The following is a 14,660-nucleotide window of genomic DNA, read 5'->3' as shown; positions in this document are numbered from 1 at the left end:
CATAGGAGCAGGAAGGCTGATGAAGGGTCTAGGCCCGAAACGTCAGCCTTCCTGCTCCTATGATGCTGCTTGGCCTGCTGTGTTCATCCAGCTCTGCACCTTGATATCACCAGCACTCACTGGTTGCCCTAAAACCTTCTCCCCCACCATCAAAATAAATGACATAAAAACAGAGAAAGAGTTAAAATCTCATGAAAAGCCCTCCTCACTTTGAGTAGGAACACTGCTAATAATGCATAATCAATTGATTGTCCTCATCCTGATCTCCTGAACCATTCATCACATTGATTCTATTTTGCCACAGAGGGAGATTGTCACTGACTACATTCTCTTCAAAAATTGCCGAGATATCTAAAGGAGATTATCCAGTTGGAATCAGAAATTCCATTGTCTGTAACAATCATTGTGGTTTGACCACACCATGATTGCAATCCCATTGTCCAAACAAGAAGACAAGAAAGTGACAACAGCACAGAAGCCAGCATTACCAGGCAAAACATTAGTTCTGTAAAGATTGCAATGAGTCTTTAAAATAGACTTTATTGTCTTGTGTTGGCATGTAAAACCTCTCCATCACCATTAATTTCCTGCCCTAACCTATTTTCTCCCAGCTCTTCTCCTGATTTTGTGGCAAGATAGAGTTCATTGGGTTGACAGCCCTTTGAAAATACACATGGGTCTGATCCTGTCCTCACCTTTGGACTTTGCAGGCAAACATCCTTGAATGAGGAGTGGAAACTCAGGCTGATTTGTTCCCTTTCCCTCTCCTGGCATGCAGAAGCCAATGGTGACACCCCCAATGCAATCATGCTTACGATAATCTGAGTTAACACTGGTCAAGGCTTGAACTGGGATCCATCCATACACTTGCAAACTGAGATACCAAGGATAACTGCACATATTTGTGAATTACTTGGTTATCAACATTTACCTGTTGCACTCCTCCACCAGTGCCTCCCGTTCCTCCTTGCTGGGGTTCTTCTGCCTCTCATAAGCCTGGTACAATATTTGCTGAGACGCTGGTCCCCATTTAAACCTGTTGCGACGCATCTTCTTGTTAGCAGGCTCAGTGCCCACCTCCGAGCCCTGCCCCTGGTCTTGCTGATTGAACTCTGGAAAGAGAAACAGCAGCTGATCTGGCCTGCTTTTGTCTGTCATATTGTTTCCAGTATTCTGGATAGTCTGGTTGAATTCTGAAAGAGAAAGGGTAGATTTGACCCAGCCTATACACAACAGGAAAAATGGATTCATTTATTCTTCAAAAAAAAGAAAATTCACAACAAGATGTCAATACAATCACCATCAAATCCCATCAACAAAAGTATGGAATGCAAACTTGATGCGGAAATACAGCACAGACTTCTGTTCCTCTCTGCAGCTGGTGGTTTTGTTATTGAATGGTACTGATACAGTGTCTCAAAGCTGGCAACCCTAGGACAAGGTCCATGACGGATTTCAGACCTTGCAGGCTTTGGGTCAGGTTGTACAGGTCAGGCATATTGAATGTCGAGGGTACGTTTTCCAAGTAATGATTGCTATGGGCAATTTGGAAAGAAATTGAGATGATGCTGCAAGAGAAACCAGGACTTTCTTTCAGGCAGCTGCTGATCCATTGGTGTCACTTTGCTGGAAAAGCTCCATTATATAAGTTACCAAGTGTTGGTGGTGGCGTAGGAGCAGGTCCATGGATTTCCAGCTCAGTTAGACCAATGATGTTGGTGAGGAGGGCAACTCAGATGATGTCAGCTCCCACAAATGTCTGATTTTTGGACATCGCTGGTTTGTAGATTTAAGACACTGCCACTTGTACGATCTCAAAGTAAAACAATGTAACATGGGTTAATTGACGGTTGTGGACTAGAACCAGTTCAGTAACACTTCAAATCCAGTGTCAATTTGGTCTAAAAGAAGCTACATAAAACTATATAGAAGTTATAATACTGTAACTAGCCATTCAGACCAACTGGTCTATGCTTGTTTATTTCCACCAAAGTCTCATCCCACCCGTTCTGAGGAAGGGTCACTGGACCTGAAACGTTAACTCTTGACTTTTTCTTCACAGATGCTGCCAGACCTGCTGCACTTTTCCAGCAACTTTAGTTTTTGTTCCTGATTTTTTGCATCCGCAATTCTTTTGGTTCTCATCCCACCCTACTTCATCTAATTCAATTTGCATACATGTTTTTACCTTTCTCTCTCGTGTACTAATCTATCTTTCCCTTAAAGTATTTCCACAATTTGTCTCAATCAGTTCACGTGGTAACCTTCACATTCTAGCCACTCTGTGTGCATAGCGGCTTCTCCTGAATTCATTATTGAATTTGTTCATGTCCATTGAATGTTTTCAAGATGGAGATATCTACGGCTAAAGGGATCAAAGGATATTGAGTGAAGCAGGAACAGGGCACAATGAATGGCATGGCAGGCTCGAAGGGTTAAGTGATCTACTCCTGCTCCTGTTTTCCATGTTTCTACCTAATATTCAAGTTTTGTACTCCGTTATGCATATAGTTCTACAGCTACAATTCTTTAGTTTCCGATATAACTTGAACAACATCTTCAGCAGCATATTGATATTTATTGTCCTTTGTAAGTAGTCTTTATTTTTATTCTGATGTTGCACAGAGCAATTTTAACTAAACTGTGCCTTAGCCCAAACTCAAAAGGATTTGCACAACTCAGCCAGTGCACTGTTCACACCAACCATTCATCTGGCCTCTCACAGTAAGCACAGTGTGTTAGAGACAAAAGTTTACAGTCATGAACAGGTCAGTTGGGATAGTTCTCAAAACTATTTCTTAAAGGCTTTTCCATATAGCAGAGAGATAACTAATCACTGCATTGTGCTTTCAATGTTTGTTACTGGAGAACGATCTCCTGTATCCAAAAATATGTAATTTTCAAATGCTGGATTGCAACATACACTTCAATGCTGAATGGATTAAAATCCATACAATTGCCATAGACTGTATAACCATTATGAATAAAGATCTTAGTAATGGAACCTAATGGCAAATCTATTTTGTTGTAGATCAAGGAAATGATGTATCATCAGTTATTGACTATCAAAGATCTGTTAGAGTGGAGAATATGGATTCATGAGAAATACCAACAGTGCCACAGGTATCTTAACATAGATTAGTTCTCCTAATATAGGTATTAACCATAAAGGTATTGAAATAGCCTCAGTGCCTAGATGTGCTGGAACCTAACCTTGATGAGAAAGTTGTACAATCAGTGACTTGCTATGGACACTTGGAGAAAAAAATGGAATGAATAGGAAATGAGAATAAAATTCCATAATAAAGCATAAACATTCTTTATTCTATTATTGTGACTTAAACGAAATAATGATACAAGAGGATTAGATTGTGAAGATCAGAGAAGGTATTCCAAACATCATGTTGACTGAAAATATAAAGTAACATTTTAAAATATCGATTCTATTTTACCATTGTCTTCATTTTCCAATGGAGCCAACATGTTGAGTTAATTTTTTTAATAAGGAGTTTCATATTCAGTCAGATCGTTCAAACCGTATTATAATGGCTTCTGTCAGCAGAAGTCCAAAATTGAGTTGTCACCTTTAACCAAATGTTGTTAAATATATATAGGTCAGCATTTTAACTGAAAAATATGTTGAGAAATGATTATTCAGCATCTTTATGACTGAAATGCAATATAAATATGGACCAGAGAAGGCTTAGAGGGGACTTGACTTAGATCTACAAAATTATAAGAAGCATAGATAGGGTCAATAAAAATAAACTTTTCCCTTAGTAGAGGGGTCAATTATCAGAGGACATAGATTTATGGCAAAAGTCAGGAGTTTTAGAGCAGATTAAAGGAGATTTTTTTTCACCTAAATGTTGGTGGATATCTGGAACTCACTGCCTGAAAGGGTGACAGAGACAGAAATCATCACAACATTTAAGAACTATTTTGATGAAAACCTAAGGTGTCATATCATGCAAGGCTGAGGGCCAAGTGCTGTGAAATGGGATGAGATAGGTGCTTCAGAGATAGTAGGAACTGCAGATGCTGGAGAATCTGAGATAACAAGGTGTAGATCTGGATGAACACAGCAGTCCCAGCAGCATCAGAGGAGCAGGAAGGCTGATGTTTCGGGCCTAGACCCTTCTTCAGAAAAGCTTTTGGGTGACCATCTGTGTGGAGTTTGCACATTCTCTGTGTGGGTTTCCTCCCACAGTTCAAAGATGTGCAGGTTAGGTGGATTGACCATGATAAATTGCCCATAGTGTCTAGGGTGGGAAATGCAGGGATGGCGTAGGGGGGTGGGTCCGGGTGGGATGCTCTTCAGAGGGTCAGTGTGGACTGATGGGCCAAATGGCCTGCTTCCACACTGTAGGGATTCATTTATTATTGAAAATTTTAGTCACTCATGCAAAAAAAAAGTATCAAGACAAAAAAAAAGGTGGGATCAATCAAACAAATTACAATTTCAGGATATCAAACATTTTTGTTTAATCAGGTACAATCATAGGTGAAAAATTGAGGAAAGTGAAGGGCTATTGATGAGATTTTAGGTCCTGTGACCATTACTTAATATCAGATCCACTTCATCCCAGTATTTATTCCATTATCTTTACTTCACATTGTTATGCCTCTTTATTACATTATGACCTGTGCCATTCCACATAATGATTAAAAAGCTCAGCTTCCAAAACCGTTTCCATTTCATTTTCGGTGATTTTTATTTAGTACTGGATATCATGGTAGACAGGAGCAGATGACAAGCTCCACATTGAAATGGTGTAATCTGACATGCTATTGTACCAAGTTATTTGCACTGCTGCAACACTGAGTTTATTCAAATATATAATGCAGATCCTGAGTTTATTATGTTGCATGCTATTCCATTTTCTTTCTGACACCAGATAATTAGTAATAAAATTTCACATCATATCACAACCATTCAACCGTATCAAATAATTACAGGCTTCTATTTGTTTTGAAATTATCATTCTTCCACTACAGTTACTGTAATAGTGTAAGAGAAATATTCTACTAATGAACTGCGTTTTTATTCTGTACTAAAAACAGATAGGTTTTTATACATATGCATGTGGGGGGGTCAGAGAGGGCAACTAAAGATATAATGTAAATAAGTGAGTCTTTCTAAAACAAAGATAACACTGTAGATTTATTACACTAAATTGTTCCAAAGTTACTTGCTTACAAAAAATCTTTGCTCTTATTGCTATTTATTATTTTACCATGAAGAAACCACTGAAGTGGTGCTTAAAGTCTTTGGTGTAAAATGATTCTCAGGATAGTAAGACAGTTATGGATGAGTAAGGCCGTGCTGTCTATCTTTTCATTCTATCCAGGATTATCCTAATTTTTCCCTATTTCAATTTGGCTTCTAAATGATTCTAGGGATCCTACCTTCATGACTCTATCCAATGACAAATCCTTGTGTGCATCACTTTCTGTATGATAAAGAACTTTCCAATAACAGTGCTAAATTGTCTTTTGCTAAATATGCATCCCTTCATCCTACTCTGGCAAGAGATAACTGGATGTGTTTCTGGAGAAAGATGTGATTAAAAGTTATGATGAGAAAGTAGGAAAATGTGCTGGAATTAAGCAAACAGGGACAGGCTTGTTGGGCAAGTGACCTTTTCCTGTAACTTTTCTCAACACTTCCCAGATACAACATTTGCAAACTGAACAAGTGATTAAAATGGAAAATCCCTGACTCAGAAATTACTTGGCGTATCCACAATAATGTCAATTTAAAGTTACATTACACCTGGAGTTGTGAGTGTTTCAACACATTATAACCAGAAACTAAAATGGTGATTTTAACGATTGAGTAAATTCTTCACATATTTTTCTTAATCAATTTACTACTCATTGTAACAATATTTGAGAATAATATGCAACTCTTCTCAATATATAATGTACAATGAATATACAATTTTTCCGCACCATATCCCCTTTTGGACAAAGATACTTACGTCTCTGAATCTCTTGTTGCTTCCTAACATACCAGGTGTAGAGAGCAGCCCGCTTCTGATTTTTCATTGGGGTGCCTTTGTTGAGATGCTGTGAGAGGTGAGATTGATTGAGACCTGTCACATCCACCACTTCCCTTTGTGGAATATTGTGCTGCTGCATGTAACCTTTGATCATCTTCGCTGCTCGCCATGGGTCCTCCCTATTGGAGACACCAGATAAAAATATTGCATTTAACACTGTTGTCTCAGTTGTCCTTGGGAAAACCTGTGATCTCCATATAAGAGGACAAAATATCCAAAGAAAACAAAGCTAGGCAATATTGCTTTTTAAAACATACCTTTCAGCAGCACAGTTCTATTCATTCATGTACTTCTAGATACACCGCTAGACCAATGACCTGTTTAATTGAAATTGCAAGGAAATGGACACATTTATATTTACAATAGTTATGGACTCTCCCTCATTTTATTAGGGGAGCTCACTGGCCTCCCACTGTTAGATTACAGATTTTAAAATTCATTCATGGGACGTTAGCAACATTCTAGGTCATTTGCTGCTCTTCCTTAATTGCCCTTCAGAAGGTGGTGATGAACTGCTCTCTTGACTGGTTGCAGTCAATATAGTATAGATACACCCCAGCATTATTAGGAAAGGGCTCTAGGATTCAAGTCAGGATGATGTGTGGCTTGAAGGGGATGTTCCAGGTGGTGGTGTTCCCATATATTTGCTGCCTTGGTTCTTCTAGGTGATAGAGGTCACAGGTTTGACAGGTGCTGGCAAAGGAGACTTGGCAAGCTGCAGCAGTGCATCTTCTCCATGGTACACTCTGCTGCCACAGTGTGTCAGTGGTGGAGGAACTGAATGCTAATGATTGTGGCTGGTGTGCTAATCCAGCACGTTGCTTTGTCCTAGACAGTATGAAGCTGATTTGTGCCGTGTAAACTATGGAGAAGTATGAAAAGGAGCTGATTGAGCTACCAGTGAATGCCCAATCTTTACACTTCTCTTCTCCACACACACACACACACACACAGAGCTCCCCCCACCACCGTAGTGTTTATGTGCCTGCTCCAGTTCTAATCAATGATCTTAACGGTAGGGGATTCATTGATAGAAATGTCGTTGAATATCAAGGGAAGGTGGTTAGACTTTCCCTTCTTGCAGATTGTTATTTCCTGGCAGTTAGGCAGCAAACCAGCTCAAGCACAAATATTGGTTCAGGTTTTTCTGCATGGATAGATCGATCACTTCAGTATTTGAGGAGTTGCAAATTGAACAGAAAACTGTACAATCATCATTGAACATCCTCACTTCTGACTTTATGATTGGGGTGGAAGGTCATTGCTGAAACAGCTGAAGATGGTTGGAACTAGGAAACTACTTTGAGGATCTGCTGCAGTGATACCCTGGGGCTGAGATAATTGGTCTGAAACTATGATATCTGCTTATGTTCTACGTATAACTCAAACCTGTGGAGATGTTTCCCAATTCCCATTCTCAATGACGGCAATATTTCTTGGGCACCCTGATGCCACATTTTGTCAATTGCTGCCTTGATGCCAAGGGCAGTCAGTTTCAACTCACCTCTGGAATTCTATTTTTTTTTAAATCAATGCTTGCATCAAGGCTATAATGAGCTCAGGAATTGAATGGTCCCAGTAGAACCCAGTATCAGTTAGCAGCTTGTTGCTGGGTAGGTATAGCAATAGCAATTACTTTGTTGGTATATGAGGGTAGATCTCAGGGGCTCCTTTGGCTGGATTGGATTTGCGGTTCTTTTTGTGGATATACCTGCTGAGTTGTTCATTGTGCTGAGTAAATATCAATGTCTTAGCTGTACTACAGCTACGAAGAGTGCACTTAGTTCTGGAACACAAGTCTTCAGCAATGCAACTCCCAGACATTACCAAGCTCGTAGCCTGTGCTATATCCATTGTGTTCAGCCATTTCCTGATATTTTGTGGAATTAAACAAATTTACTGAAGACTGGCATTTATGTTGCTGGGACCTCAGGAGGTCAAGATGGATCATCAACTCAGCAAATCTAGCTGAAATGGCAGACTCTTCAGTCCTGCCTTCTGCATTCTGGGCTCTGCATCATTAAGGACTGAGATGTTCACTTTGGATTAGCTGCTTAATTGTCTACCACCACCATAACAGGACTGGCAGGGACCCTGAACTCTGATCTGCTCCAATGGTTGTGCACGAATTTTACCTCAATCTTTAGCAGCATGCTGCAATTGCTGGTCAGTGTGCTATAAGAGCTTCATCAACTTGGCACCTTACTTTTAGGTACGCCTGCTGCTGTACCTAGCATTCTCTCATGCACTTCTTATTGAACTAAACTGGTCCCCTGGCTTAATGTTCCAGATCCGGTGACTCTTCCTCAGAACGTCTTGATGGAAATGGTAGAATGAAGGGTATGCCAGGCCATGAGGGTGCAGGTTGTGATGGAATAGAGGAGATTCTGCTAAATTGAGGGAACTCGGTTCCTATTGGGAGCTGAGTTTTGAGCTGCTCGATCTATTCTGAACCTATCCCATTTAAAATGGTGATAGCACTGCACAACACAATGGAAATTGCTTCAGTGTGAAAATGGACCTCATCGCCACATCAAGGTCTGTGCAGTGATCACTTTCACCAATACTGACATGGGCAGATGTATTGGTGGCAGGTAGAGTAACAGAGACAAATCAGGTAGGATTTCTGCTGGTATATTTTCTCTTGTTCCTTGGTACAGAACTACTCTGGTAATTATGTTCGTCAAGACTCAGCCAGCTCAGTCAATAGATACTATTACTTAGCCATTCTCAGTGATGGGCATTGAAATCCTCACCCAGATAGCATTGAGTGTCCTTGTTCCCCTCATGGGGGTACATGGAGGGATACTGATTCACCATGGGGGTGTGGATGGAGGGGTGGTGGGTGATGGTGCAGGAGATAAATGGCCATATAATGACCTGATGCCTTGAGGTAGACTGAGACTTTTTTCATTGGAGTGTAGGAGGTTGAGGTGTGACCTCATACAGGTTTATAAAATCATGAGGAGCATAAATAAGGTAAATAGCAAGAGTCTTCTCCCTAGGGTGTGGGAGTTCAAAACTAGGGGGCATATTTTTAAAGTGAGAGGAGAAAGTTTTAAAAAGGACATGAAAGGCAACTTTTTTTTTACACAGAGAGTGGTTTGTGTGTGGAATGAACTGCCAGAGGAAATGATGGATGCAGGTACAGTTGCAATGTTTAAAAGACATTTGGACAGGTACGTGAATAGGAAAGGTTTGGAGGGACATGGGCCAAATGCAGGCAGGTGGGACTAGTTTAGTTTGGGAACATGGTTGGTGTGGACTAGTTGGGCTGAAGGGTCTGTTTCCATGCTGTATGACTCTGTGACTCCATAACTCCTAAGGCAACCGCATACCACTGTACCACCAACTCTGCTGAGTCTGTCCTATGGTGGGACGGGACATACCCAGAGATAGTAATGGTGGTGTGTGGGAGATTGTAAGATTCAGTTGTATGAGTATGACTATGTCAGACTGTTGACTGACCTATCTCCCAATGTTGATGTGCTGTCCAGACATTGGGAAGACTTTTCAGGGTTGACTTGTTCGGGTGTCCCTTTGCCATGTCATGGTGGTTAGTCCTTTCAGTTTTGCTCTTATTGAACTTTGTTGTGTCAATTTGGCACAACTGAGAGGCATGTCAGGGGGCAGCTAGGGGTAAACCACTTTGTGGTGGGTCTGGAGTCACAAGTAGGTCAGACAGTTGAGGAGGCCAGCCACTGCTGAAGGACATGAATGAACCAGGTAGACAAATCGAGATTTAGCCTCAATTTTCATTGTACTAATTGCAAAGTGCGGCCAGTGGACCAGACCAAGATGAATTTTCAGCTAATCCAGCGTCCATTTTCAAACTTTCCCAGAAAAAAAAAGCAGGAGATTCAGGTAGGGACTGGCTCTGAGCTGGTGGTCTGAGCCCATGTACACTGCACATGGAAATAAAGGGTGACTTGGTGACGGGGTCCCGGCCTCGGTGCACTTATTTCAGTGGCAACAAGACAAAACGGTAAGTGCCTGAAGAAAATTCGAAGTGACCCGTCAGAAAGTGTCGCAAACATTGTTTCAAAAAAAAAAATCTTGACCGCTTATTTTCCAACCAGGACAGACTCTTTCCCCAGTCATGTTTGGAAGAGAGCGCACACATCCATTACCAGCAGAGGTTGTCACCAGGCGATGAAGAGGGTCACTCTCACCGATCCAATCCACTGTGACCTGGGCACAGGAAGATTCCAGCCCTCCCTACCGCTCTAAATTCGTTTTATTTATTTGAACCTGTTTAGCGATCCAGTCCACTCTGAACAAGCGACCCACATTCAAAAAAAACAAACACCCGGGCGAGCGTCAATTACAATCCCAACCTGAAATAACAGGGACATTTGAAATCTACAACTAAAAAATAACGAAGCCTGCGCGTGATTTTTGTAAAAAGAATGGGCTAGATGTTTAGGTGACTACAATATCAATCGATTGATACATTTTGAAATGAGTAAAATGAGTGCAGTATAGATCAGAAATCATTTGGGCTGCCGGAGTGCCACTGTAACAGTCCCCCTTTCGTTGATTTATTCCGTTCTATGCTGTGGCGGCTCATATTTTAGTCGTGGTGCAATGGATTTTCTGTGTTTCTGTGACACAGCAATGGTTTATTGGGTTACTGGAGGGATGCCCATTGGTTTGGACGAATAACATTTCCTTTTCTAATTTGTTGAACGGAAGCTTTCCCAGGGTCCGGTTTGGCGACGTTAATATTTTTTTTGTTCCGAAACGAAAAGTCGTTTGAAAGACGGGCTAAGGCTGGAATGAACACTTGCCATTTCGCGAGCCCTCGCATCCCATCCGATCGGCTTCAGGAACGAATCTCCGATTGGAATGCAGCTTTTATTTCTGTTCCTCCGTGGCGTTTCTTCTTCCAGAGTTGAACCATCGTGGAACAGTTGAACTAAGTACCGTCCAAAATACAACCAGTATTTAATTCAAATAAGGAATACAGTAACAGGGTCGGGGGTGGGGGGGAATGTGTGCCCAGATCCTATGTCGCTGAAATAAACAGTGAAATTGCAGCATTGAAATTTCAACAAGGAATTCAACGAGAACGGAATTTGCCTGAACACAGGGAGTCACAGACGTGCGCGTCTGTTTGATCGACTTGTGTATATGATACGCAGTGTGTGTGTGTGTGTGTATGGAAATCTGATTGTCGATTGTAATTTTCAGATCATATTTAGTAAGTTATCTGCTCTCCCAAGCCAAACACACAAGGCGATGTTTGTTTAGGATAATGCCCGCGTTTGGATTCCAGTCCCTTTACAGCTTTGTCTTTGCCAATCAGTAACCAGGTTAGCCATTCACCTCGTCGGTGTGTTCCACTTTTCTGTGCATTCGGGGTCGATGATTTATAATAAATTAATAGCACTCGGCACAAACGTCAGTTGCACGTGCTCCACGATCTTGGGTCAGATTTATATTTACAAACTGCTACAAGGCGGCTGAGAAAGAGACGGCGTGAGCTCAAATAAACAGGAAGAGAAAAGTAAATCCGTTCCACACGCTTCGACTATCGGCCGGATTGCTGTTGGGATTCGTTATGTATTTTCAGCATGTACTGGACATGTTGAAATCTAAATAATTCTAATTTTTTTAGTTATTGTTACAGACACACGATCAGATTTTACTTCAGTGTGTTAAATATAGGAAATGAGGAAATGATGCGTTTTGTCACAATATCAAACGTTAACGAGTCGACTCACTGCGTGTTCATTTGGATCACAGGAAGCGAACGAATACATTTTTATCCTGTTCTCGAAATATTCTGTGGGTGAGGGGGTCCTCTGAGAGTGCACAGGTTACTCGGTCTAGTTACACAGGTTACACAGTCTAATTATACAGGTTACTAAATCCAATTACACAGATTACACAGTCTAGTTATGCAGGTTACAGGATCTAGTTACACAGGTTACTCAGTCTAGTTACACAGGTTACTCAGTCTAGTTATGCAGGTTACAGGATCTAGTTACACAGGTTACTCAGTCTAGTTACACAGGTTACTCAGTCTAGTTATGCAGGTTACGCAGTCTGGTTACACAGTCGCTGTAACTAACTCTGGCTCACTGTCTGCCCCTTCCTCGGTAAGGAGTCACAGTTTGACATTTATGGCTGTTCTAAAACAATAGCTCCGAAATAAAGCGGCTGAGTCCGAAATAAATCGCCTAAAGCAACGCTTCAGACAGACGCCTGGAGCCCGAACAGCGCCTCTGCTAAGGAGAATGTTCTACCCATTTTACAGAAGAGGATAATTTTTTTGTTTAGGGAATTCCGCTCGACTGCTATTTTAACCGTTACGAGGTTTTTTTTAGATATCAAAAGATCAGCTCAGCTTCAAATAAATTAATTTAACTTCAAGCTGTTACACCACGTGTATTGCACAGGACAAAGCACAAAATCCTTTAACATATTTGGCACTCAAACACATAAGGATTTTTTTTTAAAGGCTCAGTTTATAGTTTGAGTGGGGAGTACTTTGGATCGGCTTTTTGGTCAATGACGCCAGAACACACCCCGTCACTCTTTGGCTGTTATTTTCTTTGGGAGACGGAATAGGAGCTATTCAAAACTAGTGAATTTCTCTGTTCTCTGCTCGCTCTCAGATTAGCACGGGCTCGATTGCGAAAGAGGTTCTGGCGAAATGGGACAGATTTGTAATCAAGGCGAAACTGGCAAAATGACAGTGTGAAACTGACAAGCTGCCTAAATAACCCTCTCTGTAATTAACATGAACTCCCCGTCCCCCACCAAAAAAACACCCCTTCCCACTCCCCCTGCAGCATTCACCCCACTCCTCACCACAAACTACCCCAGTTTTAGAACGAATTCCGAGGTTTAAAGGCACAAGGAACTATAAGACTGTGAAAACAGCCACGGTTTCCCGTTCGCCTCTACCCGGCTGCTTCGCGTGGCATCTAGTTTATCCTCTTCAGAATAAGAAATAAATAGCAAACTGGGTAATTAGTAACTAGCCCGGAGGCATTGGGAGTGGGGGGAAGATCTTTACGCCCTGTTTTGATTTTAAATTGACAAGGCGACCGCTCTCGCTTGCAATCAGGTGGTGGGGTTTATCGCAAAATCCGGTGGTTTTTTTTCTATCTTGTTACATTTTACTTTGGTGTACAACAAATAATAACGGGGGGAGGTGGGGGGGGGGGGAGAGCTCGCTTACCTGAGCATCCTGTCGACCTCAGCCCTCTGCTCGGCTCCTTCCTCGGTGTTCAGGGACTCCAGCTCCTTGAGGATCGGGGGGGTGTCGTAATCGTCACCGTCTTCAGAGGCCTCGTCCCCGGACAGTTTGCCTTTGCTGTGGCCGTTGGTCAGGCTGTGGAAAACGGCTTTGCTCTCCGCCGCCGCCGCCGCCGAGCCGTTCATCTTGAGCGGGGACACGGGCAGATTCTCCAGCTTCACCTCGAAGCTACGAGAGGGCTCCAGGTCTTCGAGAGCCTGGATCAGGACATCTTTGGAAAGTCCGGAGCTTAGTAAAGCGCTGAGCAGCTCCTGCTGGAGAGATGTCAATTTGGACACCATGTTCCAAATAAATCAAAGGGGCTTTTTGTGTGTGTGTGTATATGTGTGTGTGTGTGTGTAAGAGAATATATACAGACAGAGAGAGAGACAAACAGACCAATCGGATCCTCTGCCTTGCGAAACACAAAAAAGTATTATTTAAGAAGAGAGCGTGGATCATCGGTTTCCCGCAGACTGTCCTAAACTGCCATGATCTTTCTTTGAGAAGAGATTATAAGAATATGCAAATAGACGGAAGTCTGTAGGGTTGGGGGTGTGTGTGTGTGTGTGTATGTGTGTTGGTGGTTGCTGGTTGTGGGAGGGCAAAAAAAAAGGTCTTAGCGATATGCAAATCGCCACGGAGTGCAGCAGAGTGCGTTGGAGGAGCCGGCACAATGTGAACTCCGGCTCATTGTGTTTACATTTGAACGTGCCACCTTTAATTCGCTTCTATTTATCGCTCCGCACCTTTCCAAAACCGTGAACTTTGGACCGCGCCATGCAGCAAAGTCCAGAGTCTGCTTAAACTACCAGCGGAATTGGAGAAATTGGGTATTTTTTAAAAACTGGGGGAGTAAGGGTTGGGGGGAACGAGAAAAAAAGAGGACCGACATCCATTAAATACGAGGAGAAATGGTAAAAGAAAACTTGATCACTTTTTTTCTCTCTCTCTCTCCCCCTCACGCACATCAGCTCAGAAGCGTTGAATTTCGCCTTTAATAAACTAAAAATTCATTGGGGTTTCGCGATTCTAAACGGGACAAGTGGTCGATTGCAGAGTAACTTAGTCCAAGGTCTGATTTTGGAGGGTGATGAAATGAGAATGCAATAGGACAGGGACAGCGGCTGGTCAATGAGGCGCTTGGTGATGGGTCTTTGCATTGTGTAAAGGCTATTGGTAATATTAAGGGTATTCCTAACAAACACGCTACCCCGTGTAAAATAACCCACTCTCCTCCCCTCAAAGAAGTGCTCCCCTCAAAGGAGTGATGAGCCTGAGAGGTTGAATTTGACTTGTTTTGAACAGTCTTGATGAACATGATTGTTTTCATTTCATTTAGATTC

The 14,660-nt window shown here is 42.0% G+C and overlaps 1 protein-coding gene across 4 annotated transcripts in view; it reads right to left on the bottom strand.

Annotated features, from left to right (window-relative positions):
* Positions 1-14,004, bottom strand: part of LOC109911441 (hepatocyte nuclear factor 1-beta) — a 98,436-nt gene extending 84,432 nt beyond the window's left edge. For 3 of the 4 annotated variants that reach the window (XM_048612745.1, XM_020510751.2, XM_020510753.2), the window contains exons 1-3: positions 13,258-14,004; positions 5,985-6,184; positions 932-1,193 (exon numbers count right to left, since the gene is read on the bottom strand). In XM_048612745.1, the coding sequence (XP_048468702.1) occupies positions 932-1,193; positions 5,985-6,184; positions 13,258-13,616 (821 nt within the window). In that variant the 5' untranslated portion in view covers positions 13,617-14,004. The remainder of the gene's footprint in view (positions 1-931; positions 1,194-5,984; positions 6,185-13,257) is intronic. The other variant, XM_020510754.2, reaches the window with a different exon arrangement.
* Between the last annotated feature and the right edge of the window lie 656 nt (positions 14,005-14,660).

This window comes from Rhincodon typus, chromosome 26 (genome assembly GCF_021869965.1).
Source record: "Rhincodon typus isolate 14 chromosome 26, sRhiTyp1.1, whole genome shotgun sequence".
In the NCBI taxonomy this organism is placed as follows: domain Eukaryota; kingdom Metazoa; phylum Chordata; class Chondrichthyes; order Orectolobiformes; family Rhincodontidae; genus Rhincodon; species Rhincodon typus.
Note: the sequence above shows the minus strand (reverse complement) of the source record. Positions and strands in the feature narration are given on the sequence as shown.